At 35.5% G+C, this 24,226-nt stretch overlaps 1 protein-coding gene across 2 annotated transcripts in view; it reads right to left on the bottom strand.

Moving 5' to 3' along the window:
- Nucleotides 1-24,226, bottom strand: part of LOC149549225 (uncharacterized) — a 168,655-nt gene that overhangs the window by 5,641 nt on the left and 138,788 nt on the right. The window contains exons 6-8 of one of the 2 annotated variants that reach the window (XM_089794876.1): nucleotides 3,873-4,155; nucleotides 3,675-3,717; nucleotides 3,485-3,588 (exon numbers count right to left, since the gene is read on the bottom strand). In XM_089794876.1, the coding sequence (XP_089651002.1) occupies nucleotides 3,485-3,588; nucleotides 3,675-3,717; nucleotides 3,873-4,155 (430 nt within the window). The remainder of the gene's footprint in view (nucleotides 1-3,484; nucleotides 3,589-3,674; nucleotides 3,718-3,872; nucleotides 4,156-24,226) is intronic. The other variant, XM_089794877.1, reaches the window with a different exon arrangement.

Below are 24,226 nucleotides of genomic sequence, written 5' to 3'. Positions count from 1 at the left end.
GCACTATATGGCTATGAGGCTACTTCATTTGTGGATTTGGCATTGGGATATAGTAGGGCACCCAAGGCGAAGGATTGGCTTTAGGAAAGTTAAGATATCCTTAAATCCCACAAGGATAATCTAAAACAAGCACAAAATCATCAGACGATGTATGTGAATTGACACTAAATTGAGCATAGTTTTAAGTTTTCAACCAAGAAATTTGGTTTTTCTTCTCTCACAGCCCTTCAAGAAGTCCTCTTTGAAGAGAAGCCATGCAAAGAAGTTTAAGCCTTGCTTCTATGAGCCCCGCAAGATGATTAGGCAGATTGGTGAGGTGGCGTATGAGTTGGAGCATCTAGAACAATAAGATACATAACGTGTTTCACATCTCTAATCTTAAGAAGGCTCTTGAGAATTAATCATAGTTTCAAAGAAGTTTCTGCCACTTGATGATGAGGGTAATAGCATTGGAGCCATATCAATCATAAATTTCATGAAGAAGAAGCTAAGGTCCCATACAGTCAAGGAATATATTGTCAAATGGAAGGACTTACTAGTTGAGGATGCTACAAGGGAGAGCAAGCGGATTTTGGAGCATCCTAATCTGAAATTGCTTATGGGCAACTGATTCCGGGAAGGGGAGGCTATTGTGTCCCCTTTCCTCTAGGCGGGACCTATTTACAATTTTTCCTTATAGCTCATATGGTCACCCATGTGCTAACAAGGGAGTGTTAGAGGACCCTCCTTGTAGCATGATTTTGGAACCACCCTTGTGTGGACCTATTCCATATTTAAAACTTTGGCACCAGCCTATTTGTGGGCTGACTTTCTTAATTAGGGAAGTGTTTAGCCTCATATATGTGTAAGCATTCTTGGAGCAACAGTCATGATGGATCAACTTCGCATTTATTTGTCTCGGTAACTCTAAATTAGAATTCATTGGGAAATTGCTCTTCCAAAGGTGAATTATCCACCCTAGTTTGCTATCGATCCCAATATTCAGAGAGACCACATTGGATTTGTTGACTTGCATCATTACCAGCATCTCCTTATTTCCAGAACATCATTCTTGGCATTCAAGCTCAATGATTAGATCATCCCTTGTTTGGGTGACTTCATGTATTTTTATGCTTGCATTGGATGCATCTGCGATCAGCAGTTTCAGATCATATATCCATGGTAGCTGATCGCATTACCATGAGAATAACAGTGGCATATATCTTCCATATCAAAGATAAAAACAACAGTGACACACATACCTTTGACATCAAAGGTAACAGAAGCTGTGACATATATATATCTGCCACATCAGAGATAGCAAAATCAGCAAAAGAGATATCTGCAACAGCAATAATATCACACCGCTATGACAACAAAAACAATATAGTTCTTGTGGGGGTAACATTAGTGATATATACATGTACATCAGCAATACCACATCATACAGTGATATCATCAGTATCAGCAATGACAAACAGTAGATCAGACATACCGACACTAGTATACCAATCATACTGACAGCTGTACTTCGAGCATACAGACATCTGCATATTGAGCATCCTGCCATCGGCACATTGGACATACTGATATCACTCTTCCACAACTTCCAATGCCAAATAATCATTAGAAGGTCAAAGCACAAAATTTCTTGACATTTGTCTTGACTGTAATAGCAAATATGTTTGTTTGACATTGATTGGAATCAGTGATTGTTTGTCTATCTTTGTTTCTTGTATGCTTGAGGAATTACAAATCGTCACTTGCCCCTCCCGCTGCTCTTATCGTTTAAAAATCATGGATACAATCAATCAACCCAATTTCTGAATAAAGAAATTGGCACTTTATCAAGAAAAATCACAATTTCACAATACATTATTTCTCCCAATAAAATCATTGCTTTTTGGTCAAAACATAGGGTTCTTAAGTCTTTTCTGAGTTTAATGGCTATTATTTATTTATTTTTCCTAACCATAACCCTTTTTTCCCTAGCGTAACCCAGCCTTTTCCCAGTTAATTGAAAAAATCTGAATATTTTCATTTGCCACTTCAGTCGCAGGAAAGATTTTTGCTACTATTGTCTTGCTTATGTTTACTAGAGAATCTATACAGAATTTATTTGCATAATGAAGACTTTACTGTTTGTACAATTCAAATGTTGAGAGAACCATTTAATTTTTCCTATTTCTAGCAATTTTCATGACTAGGATCATTCAGCTTTTCCATATCGAAAGAGAACATCAGAAAAGAATCAATGGGCCATGAGGAAATTGTTGTTGGGAATAATTATGTCATCAAGTATGTTGTTAAGTTGTTAAGTATGCTGTTGGGTTGTTAGCATATCCAAGGGACAGGCAGTTATGGGTCATGATGGTTCAACTCGCACCCCCTCAAGATTTATATGTATACTCTGTCAGATGAAATATGTCATGAGCAAGATGTATGGAGTCATAGTATCTTGTGAGTTCTGAACACTTGATGTAACCTTATTTGGCATTAATGAAGAAATTGGCAGTTCTCTGAGATTACATTGGTTTCTGTTGTATTACACTCCTAGCTATCTATACTATGCATTAATTCACTATATCCGTAGTGGTAAACAAAACTTACATGGGAAAATGAATGAAACAAAATAGTAAAATACATCTAATGTAATGTCCCCACTTTAGCAGTTGTCTAGTTGTGTGACCGTTAGCCTTTTCTTTTATTTTATTTTATTTTATTTATCCCACATTGCTTGTGAAAAGTGGTCGACCCTATGAAATAGAAATAAAAGGAGAGCGTGTGGCTATTGTTAGGCAGATTGGATATGAGAAGAAAATAGATGTGTGAGTTACAGATCTGTTTTGGGCATTAGAGGACCTCTATCCTCTATTGTGACATTCTAGACGTCATTCCCTTGGGGTTTGGCCTTTGGAATTCATTGCTATCAACTTCATTAACAGGCAGCGTGGGTGCATTTCCAGCTATAGGCAGATTGGGTGTTTGCTCATATCATTCTCAGTCCTTTTCCAATACTTATGCCATTGTGGGGGGGATGATTTTGTGAGGGTCTTGGACTGATTGAAGGCAGTTTTTACTGTAGCACGACACTATTCATATTACTATAGCAGCAAGATAGGAAGTCATTATTCGAATATCATGTTATAATACTGGAGTAGTTAGTGAGTTTGCTATGTATTTAATTTTATTAGCTTGAAAACTATATTTTTTCAGCAGTAGTTCAATCTTCAGTTTGCATAAATTCCTTCTTGTTCGTGTTATGTGGTTTCAAAATCTATGCAAAAACATTAAAATCTTTATTGGCAGTTGGTTCAGTTTTTGGGCATTTCTAGGGTGCCCATTACATCTAAAGGGAACACCAATCTGTGCAAATTAGTAAATTACTATACATAAGACACAAAATTGAAAAATCGTCCATTCAAGCAACAATGGATTTGTTTTGATGCATTAAACTAAGCATTGTAACTAAAACAAATTGTTTTGATGATAAATGATAGGGTACCTTATCGCTGTCAGGGCAAAAGCCTTTGAGAAATCCGCCACAGATAGGTGCTTTAGGATTTACATTCACATGCCTGTAAGGGCAACTCTCATCTGTACAGACTCCTTCAAACCAGTAGTGAATCACACAAGTCATGTCAAGGTGTTACAGGGCTAGCAAAAAGTAGAAGTCATAAACTAAAAACACTCACCAAGCAAGAAATCTGAACAGTCCGGCATTGATTCTGAGATAACCTGCATGCAAAAAACTACCAGTCAGAGTTATAAAGAGTTATTTTAAGCCCATACACCATTCACAAATTGATCTGATTGAATATTACACAATCCAACATGCCTGTTAAAGGGAGTATATTGAATAGCAGGATTTAAAATTTGTTTTGGTCAATTACCATGGGTGTCAATCTGCAGTCCATATTGGGGCAAGTATCTTTCAGGAACTGTGCACGAATCGCCACCTTCTCAAAATCATGTGTACCAGGGTATTTGCCAACTTCCTTGTTGGGATTACCAAATCTTGATAAAGACTGAGAATTTTGTTGCTTCTTAGACAAAATGGATCTTACAGTGTGTAAACTCCTCCTAATCTTTTGACCAGCCAAGGCATAACTGATTGTATTTGAACCTCTAAAAAGTTGTTTCCCATTACATATTTGTATATATCTGTTTTCAGAGCTACCAAAATAAATATTAGACTGTACTCAGATATTTAATTTTCCAATCATAAGATAAGATAAACATGGCAAAGTGAACCTGATTATGAGAACTAAGTCCCATGAGACATCCATATCCACAGAAGGGAAAAATTACTTGCATCATGACAAAAACTGCATGGCACTAAAGCTTGTTCAGTTCTAGTATGATGAAGATATTATTGCTTAAACTTGGCAATCTGATTTATGCCATGTTCTGTGAAATCTTTATATCATTTTTGCATTTATAAAAATTTAATTTTTCTTTGTCCAGTTTAAGTCATTTCTAGCATCAGATGGGATAACCTCCAATGGTAATATTATTGGGGCCTTAAAGGTGTAATGGCAAGTTAAAACCCCCTAGGACATTATACCGAATTCAAACTGATAAATTACCACATCTAACTTGGTGGGTTAGCACACTCCCATGAACAAACCTGGTTGCAAGTCCTTCAGTCATTGCATCTAAATCAAACGCCCACCCACAAATACTATTTACCATATTGAAAAAACAGGTTTTTTTGGGTAATGATGTAATTTGATATTAGAATAATATAACTGCAGATGCACTGCCAAGAAAAAAAAATGTGCAAAGCTTTTATTACAAATCATGTTCATGTTTCAAGTCAAGATTAATTCAACTGTTCCTAGTCATTTTTTTTGTACCACTTGATTAAGGAGATTTTCAGTTTCTGATTTAAAACGATTATGGTCTGTTCTTGTTCTTCATTTCCATTTCATAGCTCTTAAATTTATGCAGATATTTATTTTTGTATTTTTATGTTGGTGGTAGGCAATAACTATAACTGCGAAAGATTTCTGATAGGATTTCAAGGCAATAATGGATGGTTTTCTCTGATTTTTTTCACTTTGACCAGTGTATTGAAGTAAGTCTAATTATTTTTGTTGCTTTTGGATATACAAATTGTTTTGTGTGGTTTTTGTAGTTTTCTGATTTTTTTTGAGTTTTTGGATAAAATAAAATGCAATGAACAGAGAAACTAAACTAAAGAGAAATAATTTTAAAGTTATAAACTAAATGAGTGCCAATCTGAAACAAATCTGATCTTTGATTAGTGCCGAATGAACATTATAGGAAGCTGTACCAGGTATATATTGTATAGAATAACTGTTGATGGATTTCTATTAACTCCAAACTATGCCTGCTGACTGAAACTGATAATTCTGGGCATAAAATATTACATATCTGCTACACAATTTAATCCAAGGCTGATGTCTTCTGCTACTATGTCCTGTACAGTCAGCACGGAGCAGTAGGGTTGTGGAGAGTACGGCTAGCTGGTGAATGTAAACAACCCTGCAAATTTGACCTTCATCCACTGATCTGAAAGAATTCATCGAATTCTGCAAAAAGTCCAATCTGAAACAATGCAAGTTCACCTTAAACTATGACATCAGCTCCTCCTGGAAGGTACGGCCAGGCTGTGAATGGAAAGAAATAACTAATGACTGCCAACTCCTCTCAGATCTGCAACTATATTAGTCTGAACTATAATTTTGTCACCTCTTCAAACAAGTGAAAGAAACTCCCACAATATCACTGCCGAATGGTCTTTCAAGCTGATGCAGAAAAAAAATCACAACCTATAGACAAGCTGAGGAAACATCCAACCTGGTTTCCTCAAGAGTTTTCATTCTTAAAAAATGGATCTGCTGCAACCCTGGCAATCAGAGCTCCAACAAAATTCTAGGATGAAATAATAAACCAGGATGATCAAAATGAAGACTCAACTTCTTAAAACTCCCCTCTCCAATTTGGATAGCTTAGAGTTTCCCTTTATTTTGTTTTATTGACTTTACATAAAATTAATGCATTCTCATGAAAATCAACCACCTAGGTAAAATTTCACATTATTATAAGGGCTCCCTTTATCTAGAAACAACTTATATTCATATGCCTAGGGGATGAGGCCCTCACTTTTATTATGGCTTGTTATAATGTAAAGTAAATATAATACTCGCATTACTATTAATTTATTTAACACCAACTTAAGTTTAATATTTCCTGATTGATTCATAAAATACAAATCTGTTCCCAGAACTGAATTCTAACTGAAGCTCTGTGATTAGTGATTACTAATGATGCCTGAGACCTGCAGGTCAATTGATGGTTCCTCCTAAAAAGAAGTGATCCACCCTAAAAAGTAGGAATTTTTTCCTCACACACCTGAAACAACTCAAAAGGGATCCTTCTCTACTCCATCAACCCCCAAGTAGGTAACCAATCAGCTACTGGTCCTCCATAAAATGTAGAAGCCCTTCCGAAAGTGTAGGAACTGCCATCTAAAAATCTGAAATGACTCACAGTGCCACTACAAAACTCCATGACCCTCTGACTAAGTCCCTTAGCTATATGGTTGACATACAAGAACTCGAAAGATGGGTTAACCATCTGCCAACTGTTGATCAGTCTAATGAGGGGACATTACAATCCTCCCCTCCCAGAGTTGCTTGCCTACTAGCAACGCTGGACTCTGAAGTATATCATCTCCTTCCCATGTGGTGTCCACTAAGGGAAAATCCCTCCAATGGACCAAGTCCTCCCTAATAACTCTGCTCCTCAACCTCCTCTCTCTCATATCCAAAATCTCACCAGGAATTAGAACCAATCTACCATTCTCATACAATAGAGGAAACTCACGTGAAGATAAAATGTGATGCCCCAAAGCCTTGTTCAAGCACAATACATGATATACATTATGTATCTTGCTCTCAGAACATAACTCGAGCTTGTAGGCCACCTCTTTGGTCCTCCTCAATACCATATATGGCCAATAAAACATTGACTTGAGTTTTTGCATGACTCCTCTTAAGTGTAATCTTTTTGTAGGGTTAAAGGTGCAAGAAGACCATGTCACCCACCTCAAATGACCTCTCTATGCTATGATGGTCCGCATACATCTTATGTTGATTTTGTGCATGTTAAATATTATCCTTGACTGCCTTAAGTATATCGCAACCATCTTGTAATATATCACAAGCTCTAGGTGCTCTACTATGACGCAATGTCAATCCATAATTGATAGTGCATTGTATTAATATAAATCTCAGGAGGTCATGCAAATGGACATATGGTATGTAGTATTATAGCAATATTCACCCAAATACAAGCTATGCACACATGCTTTGTACTATCTCAAGACATACTTACGCAGGCAACCCTCAACCCATGTATTCGCTACCTTTGTCTATTCATCCATCTGAGGGTGGTAACTGGTACTAGAAGTCAACTTTATACTAATCGAACAAAATAACTCCTTCCAAGAGATATTCATGAATCTACTATCCCAATCATTGAAATGATCTTGGGAAGCCCATGTAGTCTGAACGCCTCTCGAAAGAATATCTCCGCAACCTGAGATGGTGTGCAATCAGCTACAATAGGAAAGACATGACCATACAATGTCAATCCATCCCCAACCATGTGAATACAATCTCTCCACTAGACCCTTAGAAGTCCTATAATGAAGTTCATGGATATACCTTCCCACATCTACTCTAGGATGGGAAATGGTTGTAGAAGACCTGTTGGAAAGGTGCACTCTAACTTGTTTTGCTGACAAGTCACACACTCGTGTACATGACACAAGACATAAGACATCATCCTTGATCCCTTCCATGAGAACCTCTCTCTAATCTGCCTATGTGTATTGAAGTGCCCTTGATGCCCTTCAAGTAGTGTGTCATAAATGGCGTGTTAAAAATATTTCTTGAGTTTTGATCCAGAAGCCATGTAAATTTTGTTCTTATAATATATAACATCAATGGTCATCATATATCTGGCATCCTAAACCAAACCATCTATTATCTTCTATGCAAACTTTTTGGAACACTCAACCAATAGTTAAGACTTCCTATCTGTTGAAATCTCACTCAAGGAACATAGGGCAGCAGTTGTAGGCCTCCTCAAAGATGCATCAGCAACAACGTTCTTTTTTCGTTTGGCATACTCAATGTCCAAATCATGTGCCCATATCCTACTAACCTATTTATGTTGATGCTCATTAAGCGCTTTCTATTGTAGGAAGTCTTTCAAACCATTGTGATTTGTTCTAACCACAAACTTACCACCTACCAAGTACTAATGCAAATTTTTCCAATGCATGCATGATGGTGAGCATCTCCTTGTCGTAGGTGGAATGGAGTCTCTCATTATCTCTTAGGTTCCTACTCTTGTAGGCAATAGGATGGTGATACTACATAAGCATCGCTCGAATACCTTTTCTTGATGCATCACACTCTAACATAAACGGGCTAAGAGAAATATTGAAGTGCCAAAAGTTGGCAAGTACTCATACCCTACTTAACAATATCAAAACACATGTGCCTCATATGACCATCTAAATGCGCTCTTCCATGTGAGATCTGTCAATGGTGCTATAAATTGTGAATACCCCTTTAACAACCCTCCTACAATGTGCACATAAACCAAGGAACCCACACAACTCTGAAATGTTCCTACGTGGTTGCCAATCTCACATCGCTTGAATCTTCTCCTCGTGAACTTTAAACCAATCCTAACCAATCACATTTCAAAATTCACATTTGCACATCTTGGCAAGCAAAGATTGAGTCTCCATTATACCAAGCACCTCATCCAAATGTGTCATGTATTCCTCCCAAGTCTTTTCGTATATCAATATGTCATCAAAGAAGACAAGCATAAGCTTACGTAATTGTTTACCGTACGGATAAAATAAATCAACGCATAGAAACAATAGGAACACGAACAACAAAACTCCTTAGATTATTCGCAAATGCCATAACATTACATTATGCTTCATAAGATGATTTACAATGATCCCAGACGGGGTATAAATACTACCCACTGAACCTTCCCGAAGGGGTCCGTCGGCTACATAATATGTCTGCTACAAACTATTTATCGACAACATAATATGTCCACTACAAACACCACCCCCTCGGCTACACAATGTTTACCAACAACATTATCCCCCCCCAAAAGAAAAAGTCATCTTTGGACGACAATTACAAAATATCTGAGACAGATTAACAAAATAGAATACATTAACTGACTAACAAGATAGATCTGATTCTGTCACACCACTTTCACATTCATCCCATGCCTGCACCAAACTGGTCTCCAACTCACGCTGCATTTGTAGCCTCTGCTAAGACAATACTATCTCCTTAATCAAGCTGACCTTGATAGCCACCCGTGCTGCTTTCTGTATTTCCAATTGTTGGGTACCCTAAGCCAAGCATCGCTGCACTGCCTTCAACTGGATGATCAACTCCTCCCAAGCTCTCTATGCATCCACCAAGACAGCCTCACGTCCAACACCTACTCCAAGTGCCTCTGGTACACAGACACTCCATGCCTATCACCTGGTCAAACTTCCCACAACTGATATCCGCAATGACTGGGGGTCCAGGGGGCAACACCCCGGGCGGGGTCAAGGGGCAACGCACCTTGACCCCGCCCGGGGCGTTGCCCCATGGACCCTCAGTCGTTGCGGATATCAGTCGTGAGAAGTGTGACCAATGGATAAGACCTGGAGCTCCTGCAAGCATGGAGTGTCTAAGTACTAGAGTTACTAGGAGTGGGTGTTGGACTTGAGGCTGTCTTGGTGGATGCACAGAGAGCTTGGGAGGAGTTGATCATCCAGTTGAAGGCAGTTCAACAACACTTGGCTAAGTGTACCCAGAGTTGGCAGCACAGGTGGCTATCAAGGTCAGCTTGACTAAGGAAACAGTATTGTCTTAGCATAGGCTACTAATGCAGCATGGGTTGGAGACTAGTTCAGTGCAGGCTTGGGACGAATGTGATCCTGGTATCGCAGAAACAGATCTATCTTGTTAGTCAGTCAATGTATTCTGTTTTGTTAATCTGTCTCAGATATTTTGTAATTGTCGTCCGAAGACGACTTTTTCTTTTGGGGGGATAATGTCGTCAGTAAACATTGTGTAGCCAACACGGTGGTGTTTGTACCCAACGTCGTTGGTAAATAGTTTGTAGTGGACAAATTATGTAGCCGACGGACCCCTTCGGAAAGGTTTGGTGGGTAGTATTTATACCCCGTCTGGGATCATTGTAAATCATCTTATGAAGCATAATGTAATGTTCTGGCATATGCAAATAATCTAAGGAGTTCTGTTGTTCGTGTTCCTATTGTCTGTATGCGTTGATCTATTTTACCCATACGGTAAACAGTAACTACTTATTAAATATGTGATTCATATATTACTCAAAGTGACAAGTGCATTAATGAAGCCAAATGGCATCACCAAGAACTCATAATGACCATAGTGACATCCGAAAGCTATCTTATGTATGTCCTCATCTTGAATATGTATCTAATTGTACCGTGAACAAAGATCAATCTTCAAAAAAATAGTGCACCATAGATCTCATCCAACAACTCATAGGATACGTGTTCCTAAATGTTTTCTTGTTCAATGCACAATAGTCAATGCACCTACGCACAGTGTCATCCTTCTGCACCAACACCACAAAGGAAGAAAGGGGATAAAACTTAGCTTGATATGCCCCATTTCCGATAACTTGCAGATGGTTTTATCAATCTCATCCTTGAATTTATTAGGATGACAAAAGGGATTGGTATTTAGCACCCTCCCCAAGCTCAATCATATGCAAAATCTTGATCGGAAGGTACCCCAGGAGGTAAATCACCAAAATTTGCTATGCTTATCCAATATCCTCTAAACATCTACTTGCACTAAACAACCATCTTGTGAAGATGACTTGGACAAAATGAAGCATGGTGGCACCCAAGCAACATCTCCATGCGTGAATAAAGATTGAACCCTACGAGCTGAAACCACCATCGGTCCTCCATCGGAGAAAAACTGAAGCAAAACCTTACTACCATCTACCATAAACTCTAGTTGCATCCTCTTGAAATCCTATACATATCTCCCAAGGGATAGTGACTTTTGGATGCCCAAAACTATATTAATCTCTCCATGTCCCACAACATAAAAGTCATCTAATAGTGTATAGTAGCCATTTGTATACTCAAGTATGGTGTTAGCTAAAAATTTTGTAAGTAATTATGACCACAACTTAAAAAAATTGACTTTAGGTAAAGTCTCGTGATATTTCTCTCCTCTCAACAATTGGGGAGGTCCATTGGCGGCTTCAATAGGATCTTAAGTGAAATTATCAAGAAGGGGTGATCCTCTCAATCGATTCCTCTTTTTCAAGAATGGCTCTCAAACAATTATAACTTTAAATTATTCAAAAAGCACCTATTGCTACAATGTACCGATGGCTCAGTGGTTGACATAAGAACAGCCCTTATGACAGCAGTTAACTATAATACTTTGGTGGTATAACAACGAAAACCCAAAGTCTCTTGTGATTAGCCCAAATTTATGATTCAAATAGAAACAATTAGCAAGGCACAAAATCTCTTACCAATTGTTTTCAAATTTAAAATACTTCAAACTAAAGCTCAAAGTCTTTAGCTCTTAAGAATTTTTGCAGCCACTATTCTGTTAAATTTTGTGGATCTCTGATAGATAAAACAATTACAAAATCAATAACTGCAGAGAATATTCTTACTTGAATAGTGCTGAAAGTATTTCCTCCATTATGACTTTACTAGCGATCACAGTTTGCCTTCCTTTGACTGTATACTGAAATGAATGGAGATGATATATATTTGATGTTATTATATCTACAAAATGAAATATTAAACAAATGTCTTTTCTCTGATTGCAAGTACTGGAATGCCATGAATTGATTGCTTTTCACTGCGATTAGAGGGCATATATATAAGTGGGCAAAGCACATGACTTCGAAGAGTCGTGTCTCTACGTGGCCCAAAGGCCACGTAGAGGCATGCCTCTTCGGAGGCATGTTTCATAACAAAAACAACTTACGTGATTAGTTATAAGCCCGACAAATACAAGTCATGTAATGAGGCACGATAATATATATCTGCCGATAACAGTAAGGAGCCCGATCACAATATATAAAAGGTTGCTGATAACAAATGAAACCTGATCACAATATATTAAATGATTGCCGATAATCAACTTCATAATACTACACACACACACACACACACACACACACACACACATATATATATATGTATGTATGTATACGTGCTTACATACATGTAGTTGATATAATCAGCAATAATTTAATTCATTCATAAGCTTAGATCAGTATATCAAATAATCCATGTTTGCTTCTTCTAACACTAAAACATTAACACTCCCTCTTTAGCAAGGGAGAAATAAAACATCAATAGATTAGAATCAGAATCATCATGTAATCAACACAATATGAATTAAAATCTCTAAACAATATAAAGAATATCCTATGATCTCTACTTGCACTTAAGCAATGTCTAGAGATGTCCGTAGTGATTAAATTTTCATGATCTCTACTTGGAGTTAAGCAATGTCTAGAGATGTCCATGATACACATATAATCTCTACTTGCACTTAAGCAATATCTAGAGATGCCCATAATAATCTCATGATCTCTACTTGCACTTAAGCAATGTCTAGAGATACCCATATAATCTCTATTTGCACTTAAGCAATGTCTAGAGATACTCATTATACACACACGTTTATTATTTACAAGATTGTCACCTTGTAAATAATTTCCTTCTAATGAATATGTCCATGAAAGATCGTCACCTTTCATTACATATCAAATGCTACTAAGTAACCAATAGAAGCATAAACTCAAATGAAATAAACATTTTATTTCAAATTTTATTATTAAAATTAATCATACCAAGTTTTTCTCTGAAGTATTTCAACTTCACTTTAGAAAGAGGCTTGGTAAGGATATCAGTTGTTTGCTCATTTGTACATATATATTCTAGTTGAATAACTCCTTCGTTCACCATGTCTCTAATGCAATGAAATGGAATTTCAATATGTTTGGAACGATTGTGAAATACTAGATTAGATGAAAGTTAAATGCAACTTTGATTATCACAATAAATCATAGTGGGCTTCAAATGCTTTTTGAAGAGATCTGATAACAACTTTCGTAGCCATACTACTTCTCTAGCACCCAAGGAAGATGCAATATATTCAGCTTTAGTGGAACTCAATGCTACTGAAGTTTGTTTCCGACTAGACTAAGAAATCATACCAGATCCAAGACTGAAACAATATCCTAAAGTACTCTTCCGTTGAACAGAGCTTCCAGCCCAATCGGAATCTAAATATCAAAGAAGTTCAATGTTGACTTTGTCATATTTGATTCCCATTCCAATAGTGCTCTTTAGATATCTCAATATGTATTTAGCTGCATGTAGATGTATCTTCTTAGGTGCACACATAAACTGACTCAATGCATGACTAGCATAGCATATGTCAGGACGAGTATTTACCAAATACATTAGGGATCCAATAATCTGTCTATAGTAAGTAGAATCTACAGGTTCAGATTTGTTCATATCATCTTTCAATTTGTATAGATTTATTTCCATAGGAGTAGCAACTGGTTTACATTCCATCATCCCAAATTTGGTTAAAATATCAATTGTATATTTTCCCTGATTTAGTATAATATAGTTGTCTTGTTGCCAGACTTCTAATCCCAAAAAGTAGTGAAGTAACCATAAGTCTTTCATTTTTCTGCTGTGAATTCTTGCTTACATTTCTTTATGAGATGTTCCTCACTTGTTATTAGCAAATCATCAACATATAATACAAGGATAATCATATCATCACCATCAATTTTGAAATGTAGATTTGGGTCAACTTCATTTTTGGAATATCCTAACTTCGATAGATGGTTATCTATTCTTTCATACCAGGCTCTGGAGCCTATTTGAGTCCATAAAGTGCTTCCTCTAATTTACAAACATAATTTTTTTTGTCATAAGTATTGAACCCTTCTAGTTGTTCAATATAGACTTCTTCAATCTTGCCATTCAGAAATGTTGTTTTGACATCCATCTGATGTACCTTCCATCCTTTGGATGCTGCAACTGCTAGGATTGTTCTAACTGAAGTGTACCTGGCAACAGGAGCAAATGTTTCTTCATAGTCAATGCCTTCTTTCTGAGAGAACCCTCGAGCTACAAATCTTGCTTTGTATTTTTCAATACTGCCATCTGATGCATGTTTAATCTTGAATAACCATTTGGAAGAGACAACTAATTTTTTCTTAAGTCTTGGTATAACATCCCATACATCATTCTTTAATATAGAGTTATATTCCTCAATCATTGCTTCCTTCCATGATTGATGTGAGAGTGCTTCTTCAACATTAGCAGGTTTAGATTTTATAAGTTCATATAGCAATGCAACATAACATGATTGGTTTTTAGTCCCTTTGCTTTCCTGAATTACTTCATCTGGTTTAATTTGATTTTCTTCTAACATTTTCCTAGCCCAAAGAGGTCTCTTTTTATTATTATTGATGTTTTTAGGCTCTCTATGATTAGACATGGAAGAGATATCAGAATCATCCTCCCTCTCAATTTTTGTAGGTTGATCTTCATCAGAAATGGATTCATCACTATTACTAGAAATTTTTAAGGCTGTGTCTTCTTCAAATATTACATATCTACTAATTTCAATTGTTCTTTCCCTAAGAATGTAGATCCTGTATCCTTTTGTAGTTTCACTATATCCAATGAATATTCCCTTCTTCCCGGAAGGCTCTAATTTCGTTCTTTTCTCTTTTGGTATGTGAATATAAAATGGATATCCAAATATTCTCAGTGTTAATGTTTAGCATCAGAAGAAGCAAAACATGAATTAATTGATATACTGAAACTACTACTAATTCCATAATCACAAAGATATAAGCATACATATATGTATATATATTAATATACGTATACACATACATATGCCTACATCCTTGTAATGTTTCATGGATTACTAGCAGTACTGAGATCATGTTTATTGATTAATTGGCAGACTTCATAATGATCGGGCACTTATGTTTATCGTGCCTTGTTATCGAGTGACGATCTCTTTATCGTGCCTTGTTATTGTTATCGGGCACTTATATAAAGTTTGTTTGTTATTGATTAAACTAACATGCCTCCAAAGAGGTATGTCTCTACGTGGCCCTTGGGCCATGTAGAAGGGCCACATAGAGACATGACTCTTCAGAGTCATGTCTGTTACCCTCATATATACGTGAGTATGCTGCCACAGGGAAAGCATCAATCGCGCAGCATTCAAGTACCTGTAGTCAGCAACAATATTGCATAAACATTACTTTTTGGTATCATCATTATTTCATTTGTTATACAGCACTTGTAATATCCTCCCCTGATTTGAAACTTTGACTTGTAGAAATTTAACTTAAGGAATATTGTCAAACACTTTGTATGCAAACTCATAAAGCTGATTTCCTCAATAAATTGCTTTCCAATGAGTAGATTTACGAACAACTATGAAGTGACATTAAAATGCATAATACCCATCATAACATTTTCACAAAAACTTGGCACACATTCAACAATATATGAAAAATCTGGAAACTCTTTCAATCTGCTGATAAAGGGTGATTTTTAAATGTAGATGTGCACTTACAGCTGCCTTAAAGGTTACAACAACTATTCAGACTTGTATTCAACAATTATTATGCAAAGTATCAAAATTTGACAGAAGAAACCTGGAATTAGTTGCCGTAGTATTTTGCAGATGTAGTCGGCAGCCTTCCAAACTTCTAATCAGTTGGAAAAACAAGTAAACTTGATACCAACACTGTTCACGCCGTACTGTAGCAAAATACTGTTCATGCCGACTGTAGCAAATATACTGTTCATGCAGCACTATAGCAATAACTAACTTCAGATTTGCACCTCAAACCCTTGTAAATTTCTTTATGCGAACACCCCAAATGAAACCCAGTGTGTTTCCTGAAGTGAAAACACCATTGATCCTCCTGACTGTGTCTTCCAACAGCGAAGAGAATGCTAGCAAAGAGGGATTCCGTCCTCCAAGCCCGATAATCAGATATCCAGCAACATAACATTAATCTTCATCCAAGCATACAAAAAAAAAGCTCTTCCATTTCTTTTATAGTGTTCTCACAAGAGCTCAATCCTTCGTTTTCTCAATGTGGGATAAAACATAACTCCCTTTATGTACCTTATGTCTCCAATGTGTTATAAAAATAAAGGGAACTCTTTTAATTTAAATATTTCCCACAAACTATAGTCTATGCATTAATAAAGTTAAATATTTAAATTTAACTTTATAAAATGGCTTTATCAATGCATAACAAATCTTATCAATGATAAATAAGTTTTCCTGTCGCTTTTAAACAATTACCATCGACATACCACTGTGACTGAATGTCCGGCCATGTCCAAGATGACTTACTATAAATAGTAAGTATGCCCAAAGTTGCCTCAGAACCCCTCAGAAAGATCTGCAACTGAAACTGTCTAGGCCAAATGGCCTCTAAGCCCCTTTAATGTCCTAGTTAGCCTACGGGACTGTGGGGAAATAGGCTAACGACAACATCATGCTATGAATGCTAGAAAGGGGACATTACAGCACTTCAGTGTTACAGTTACTATTGAAGGAGAAAGATAAACAAATATATTACTGAGATCACTACCATAGAAAAGCAAAGATATTTTGCATTGTTCAAGTAAGATATTCTCTGCAAGCATTTATTTGTAATTGTTTTATCTATCAAAGATCCACAATAATTAACATGGTATCAAAGCATTACTAATAGGAAAACTTTTACGAAGTATTTATTCTAATCTAAATTTCAAAAGTTATAGAAAGAGATTTTAAAAATCAAAGCATTAAAATGGTGAATCACGTAAGAATAGAAGATAGGCTAGATGGAGCATCAAACTTCTCATCTTGGAAAATCAGATTATTAATAGTGCTAAGAGAAATGGAATTAGAAAAATTCATTGAATCAAATTTACCCATGCCTGAAAATTAATCCCGAGAAAGTAACGGGGAAAAGGCATAATAATAAAGCAAAGAAGATCATTATAGACTCAGTAAAGGATCATATACTTCCATCTATAGCTAATTTTCAAACTGCATTTGAAATGTTCTCCTCCATTCAAAATACATTTGAAATCAATAATACAAGTAGATTATTAACTTTGAAACAAGATCTACTTTATATAAAGATGAAAAGTGGAGAATCCATAACCTCATATTTCTTAAGAATTATTGAATTGAAGGAACAACTTGCAACTATGAAAAATCAAGTGGATGATAAGGAACTAAGCATGATTGCTCTTAGAGGTCTTCCTCTGTCATGAGAAACCTTTATTCGAGGTTTAAGTTCTCGACCCGAACTTCCGAAATTTGATCAACTAAAGAATGAATGCACTCAAAAGGAGTCTAGACTAGCTTCCAGAGATCTAAGTTCAAATCAAGAGGGAGAAATACAAGCATTATACACCAAATCAAATAAGAAAAGAAAGTTTAAGAATAATAAGAAAGATTTCAACAAAAATCACAAATCTCACAAACAACGTGACTGGTCCAAAGTTAGATATTTTAAATGTGATAAGCTTGGTCACTCTCATTATGTATGTCCAGAAAAGCAGAAAATTCACGCAGTTTTAGTAGAAGTTAAAGAAGAAAATGTTGAGAAAATGGATAAAGAAAATTATGCATTCCTTGTAGCCCTCTCAAGCGAATTAAATACTAATCACAATATTTGGATCATAGATAGTGGAGCTTCTCGTCATATCACCGGATTTAAGGATAAGTTTGAAACTTTCTCAAAACATGAATCAGAAGAAGTAATCATTGGAGATAATTCCTCTCGCCCTATTAAAGGAATTGGTTCTTGTTCTATACAACTGAATTCTGGAATCACACTTCAACTCAAGAATGTCCTATATGTACCAGGGATCAAACGAAATCTTGTCTCCATCTCCGGACTTGCTAATCAAGGGTACAGAATTGCATTTCAAGAAGATAGAGTTCTATCTTGGCCTAAGAACTCAACTATTAAGAAAGCCATCTCCATTGGAATCGGAGATGGAAGTCTTTATAAGCTTTGTAATAATCAAAATCCTAATTTAAACTTAACCCTTAGTAATGATAAGTCAAACTCCTCCGAAATCTGGCATAGGAGACTAGGTCATCTTAACTTTCAAGCCTTATCATCTATAGGGAAAATTGTAAAAGGTCTACCTAATCTAAAAGCAAATCATTCAAGTATTTGTAAAGGATGTGCATCTGGTAAAAATACTAAACATTCTTTTCCCAAAAGTGATCATAAATCTAAATCCATTCTTGAATTGATTCATAAAAATTTTGTGGTCCTATGTCAGTCCCCTCTATTAATGGTTGTCTTTTCTATATAATTTTCATTAATGATTACTCTAGGGGAACCTAGATCTATTTTCTGAAATAAAAGGAGTCTTCCGAGGTCTTATCCAAGTTTAAAGAATTTAAAGCTTTAGTTGAAAACCAATCAAGTCAAAAGATCAAAACCCTAAGGTCTAACAATGGAGATGAATACACATCTGATATCTTAAAAAACTTTTGTATTTCTGTTGAGATTAAGAGGGAGTTTTCTATACCTTATAATCCTCAACAGAATGGAAAGCTGAAAGGAAAAATAGATCTATTGTTGAATCAGCCAGAGCCATGTTACATGATCAAAATCTTCATTATTCATTTTGGGCTGAAGCATCCAATACTGTTGTCTACATTCAAAATCGATGCCCTCACTCCATATTAGAAAATACCACTCCAGAAGAAGTATTTACATGCATTAAACCAGATTTAAGCCACCTAAGAATATTCGAATGCCCAATCTATATTCACATACCAAAAGAGAAAGAACCAAATTGGAGCCTTCCGGGAAAAAGGGAATATTCATTGGATATAGTCAAACTACAAAAGGATACAGGATCTACATTCTTGGGCAATGGACAATTGAAATTAGCAGAGATGTAATATTTGAAGAAGACACAGCCTTTAAAATTTCTAGTAATAGTGATGAATCTATTTCAGAAGAAGATCAACCTACAGAAATTGAGAGGGAGGATGATTCTGAATTCTATTCCATGTCTAATCATATAGAACCTAAAAACATCAACAATATAAATAAGAGACCTCTTTGGGCTAGAAAAATGTTAGAAAAAAATCAAGTTGAACCAGATGAAGTAATTTAAGAAAGCAAAAGGATTAGAAATCAATCTTGTTATGTTGCATTACTATCTAAACTCACAAAATCTGAACCTACTAATGTTGAAGAAACACTTTCACATCAATCATGGAAGGAAGCAATGATTGAGGAATATAACTCTATATTGAAAAATGATGTATGGGATGTTGTACCTAGAGCTAGGAACAAATCAGTTGTCTCGTCCAAATGGTTGTTCAAGATTAAATATGCTTCAGATGGTAGTATTGAAAAATACAAGGCAAGATTTGTAGCCCAAGGTTTCTCTCAGAAAGAAGGTATTGATTATGAAGAAACCTTTGCCACTATTGCCAGGTACACTTCAATCAAAACAATTCTATCAATTGCAGCATCCAAAGGATGGAACGTACATCAGATGGATGTCAAAACAACATTTCTCAATGGTAAGATTGAAAAAGAAGTTTACATTGAACAACCAGAAGGGTTCAATACTTATGACAGCAAGACTCATGTTTGTAAATTAAAGAAAGCACTTTATGGACTCAAACAAGCTCCCAAAGCCTGGTATGAAAGAATAGACAATCATCTATTGAAATTAGGATATGCCAAAAATGAAGCTGACCCAAATCTATACTTCAAAACTGAAGGTGATGATATGGTTATTCTTAATTATATGTTGATGATTTGCTAATTACAGGTGAGGAACATCTCATAAAGAAATGTAAGCAAGAACTCACTACAGAATTTGAAATGGAGGACTTAGGGTTACTTCACTACTTTTTGGGATTACAAATCTGGCAACAAGACGACTGTATTATACTAAACCAGGGAAAATATACAATTGATATCTTAACCAAATTTGGAATGATGGATTGTAAACCGGCTGCTACCCCTATGGAAATAAATCTACACAAACTAAAAGATGATATGAACAAATCTGAGGCTGCAGATCCTACTTACTATAGACAAATTATTGGATCCCTAATGTATTTGGTCAATACTCGTCCGGACATATGCTATGCAACTCACACCTTGAGTCATTTTATGTGTGCTCCTAAGAAGATACATTTACATGTATCTAAATACATATTGAAATATCTGAAAGGTACTATTGGAATGGGAATCAAATATAACAAAGTCAACCTTGAACTACTTGAATATTCAGATTCTGATTGGGCTGGAAGCTCCATTGAGCGAAAGAGTACTTCAAGATATTGTTTCAGTCTTGGATCTAGTATGATTTCTTGGTGTAGTCGAAAACAAACTTCAATAGCATTGAGTTCCACCGAAGCTGAGTACATTGCGTCTTCCTTGGGTGCTAGAGAAGTAGTATGGCTACGAAAGTTGCTTTCAGATCTCTTCAAAAGACATTTGAAGCCCATTGTGATTTATTGTGATAATCAAAGTTGTATTAAGCTTTCTTCTAATCCAGTATTTCACAACCGCTCCAAACATATTGAAATTTCATTTCATTACATCAGAGATATGGTAAATCGAGGAGTTACTCAATTGGAATACATATGTACAAATGATCAAATGGTTGATATCCTTACCAAGCTTCTTGCTAAAGTGAAACTGAAATACTTTAGAGAAAAACTTGGTATGATTAATTGTAATGATAAATTTTTGAAATAAAATATTTATTTCATTTGAGTTTATGCTTCTATTGGTTACTTAGTAGTATTTGATATGTAATGAAAGGTGACGATCTTTCATGGACATATTCATTTGTAGAAAATTATTTACAAGGTGACGATCTTTTAAATAATAAATCTATTATGAGCATCTCTAGACATTGCTTAACTGCAAGTAGAGATTATATGGGCATCTCTAGACATTGCTTCAGTGCAAGTAGAGATTATATGGGCATCTCTAGACATTGCTTAAGTGCAAGCAGAGATTATATGTGCATCTCTAGACATTGCTTAAGTGCAAGTAGAGATTATGAGCGGATCATGGACATCTCTAGACATTGCTTAAGTGCAAATAGAGATCATTTATTATTCATACTTTGTTGATTATATGATGATTCTGACTTAATTAATGTTTTACTTCTCCCTAGCTAAAGAGGGAGTGTTAATTTTTAGCGTCAGAAGAAGCAAAACATGAATTAATTGATATACTGAAACTACTGTTGATTCTATAATCACAGAGATATAAGCATACATATATGTATATATATTAATATACGTATACACATACATATGCCTACATTCTTGTAATGTTTCATGGATTATTAGCAGTACTGAGATCATGTTTATTGATTAATCGGCAGACTTCATAATGATCGGGCACTTATGTTTATCGTGCCTTGTTATCGGGTGACAATCTCTTTATCGTGTCTTGTTATTATTATTGGGCACTTATATAAAGTTTGTTTGTTATTGATTAAACTAACATGCCTCCAAAGAGGCATGTCTCTATGTGGCCATGGGTTGCGTAGACACATGACTCTTCGGAGTCATGTCCTTTACCCTCATATATATGTGAGTATGTTGCCACAGGGAAAGCATCAATCACACAAGACTCAAGTACCTGCAGTCAATGACAATATTGCATAAACATTACTTTCTGGTATCATCATTATTTCATTTGTTATACAGCACTTTAGTGTTACAGTTACTATTGACGGAGAAAGATAAGCAAATATATTACTGAAATTGCTGCCATAGAAAAGCAAAGATATTCTACATTGTTCAAGTAAGATATTCTCTGCAAGCATTTATTTGTAATTGTTTTATCTATCAGAGATCCACAATAATTAACACTCAAGTGAATTAGATTTGGTTTAACGCCTGTGAATACTTCCTCTGGGGTGGTATTCTCTAATACGAGAGTGAGGGCATCAATTTTGAATGTAGACTGTTGTATTAGATGCTTTAGCCCAAAATGAGTAATGAAGATTTTGATCATGTAACATAGCTCTGGCTGATTCAACTATAGATCTATTTTTTCTTTCAGCTATTCCATTCTGTTGAGTATTATAAGGTACAAAAAACTCCCTCTTAATCTCAACAGAAATGCAGAAGTTTTTAAAGATATCAGATATGTATTCACCTCCATTGTCTGACCTTAGGGTTTTGATCTTTTCACCTGATTGGTTTTCTATTGAGGCTTTGAATTCTTTGAATTTGGATAAGACCTTAGATGACTCCTTTTGCTTTAGAAAATAGATCTAGGTTCTCCTAGAGTAATCATCAATAAAAATTATATAGTAAAGAAACCCATTAAGAGAGGGGACTGACATAGGGCCACAAAGATCTGTGTGAATAGTTTCAAGAATTGATTTGGATTTATGATCACTTTTAGGGAAGGAATGTTTAGTATTTTTACCTAATGCACACCCTTTACAAATACTTAAATGATCAACTTTCAAATTAGGTAGACCTTTTACAATTTTCCCTATAGATGATAAAGCCCGATAATTTAGATGACCTAGTCTCCTATGCCAGATTTCAAAAGAATTTGACTAATCATTACTAAGAGCTAAGTTTAGATTAGGATTTTGATTATTACAAAGCTTATAAAGACTCCCATCTCTAACTCCAATGGAGATGGCTTTCTTAATAGTTGAGTTCTTGGGCCAAGATAGAACTCTATCTTCTTGAAATGCAATTTTGTATCCTTGATCAGCAAGTCAGGAGATGGAGACAAGGTTTCTCTTGATTCTTGGTACATATAAAACATTCTTGAGTTGAAGTGTAATTCTAGAATTCAGCTGTATAGAACATGAACCAATTCCTTTAATAGGATAAGAGGAGTTATCTCCAATGGTTACTTCTTCTAATGCATGATTAGTGAAATTTTCAAACTTATCCTTAAATCCAGTGAAGTGACAAGAAGCTCCACTGTCTATGATCCAAGTATTGTGGTTAGTGTTTAATTCACTTGAGAGAGCTAAATAGAATGCATAATTTTCTTTTTCTACTTTCTCAATATTTTCATCTTTAACTTCCGCTAATGCTGCTTGAATTTTCTGCTTCTCTGGATATACATAATAGGAGTGACCAATCTTGTCACATTTAAAACATCTAACTTTGGACCAATCACGTTGTTTGTGAGATTTGTGAATATTTTTTTGAATTCCTTCTTGTTATGTTTAAACTTTCTTTTCTTGTTTGATTTAGTATAGAAAGCTTGGATGTCTCCCTCTTGATTTGTAATTAGTCCTCTTGAAGCTAGTCTAGATTCTTCTTGAGTACATTGATTCTTTAACTAATCAAATTTTGGAAGTTCAGGTCGTGAACTTAAACCTTGAATGAAGGTTTCCCATGAAAGAGGAAGACCTCTAAGAGAAATCATGCTTAGCTCCTTGTCCTCAACTTGATTATTCATAGTTGAGAGTTGATCCTTTAATTCAGTAATTCTTAAGAAATATGAAGTTATAGATTCTCCATTTTTCATCTTTACATATAGTAGATCTTGTTTTAAAGTTAATAATCTATTAGTATTGTTGATTTCAAATGTGTTTTGAATAGAGGAGAACATTTCAAATGTAGTCTGAAGATTAGCTATAGATGGAAGAATATGATCTTTTACTGAATCTATAATGATCTTCATTGCTTTATTATTATGCCTTTTCCAAGTTACCTTTTCTGATTCATTTTCAGGCATGGGTAAATTTGATTCAATATATTTCTCTAATTCCATTTCTCTTAATACTATTAATAATCTGATTTTCCAGGATGAGAAATTTGATGCTCCATCTAGCCTATCTTCTACCCTTACATGATTCACCATTTTAATAATATGATTTTAAAACCTCTTTCTTTTAACTTTTGAAATTTTAGATTGAATAGATATTTTGTAATAGTTTTCCTATTAGTATAGCTCTAATACCATGTTAAATTTTGTGGATCTCTGATAGATAAAATAATTACAAAATCAATAACTGTAGAGAATATTCTACTTGAATAGTGCTGAAAGTATTTTCTCCTTTATGACTTTACCAGCGATCACA

Source organism: Cupressus sempervirens, chromosome 7 (genome assembly GCF_028749045.1).
Source record: "Cupressus sempervirens isolate cs-2001-9-10 chromosome 7, ASM2874904v1, whole genome shotgun sequence".
Taxonomy (NCBI): Eukaryota; Viridiplantae; Streptophyta; class Pinopsida; order Cupressales; family Cupressaceae; genus Cupressus; species Cupressus sempervirens.
This window is presented reverse-complemented; position numbering and strand designations above follow the sequence as displayed.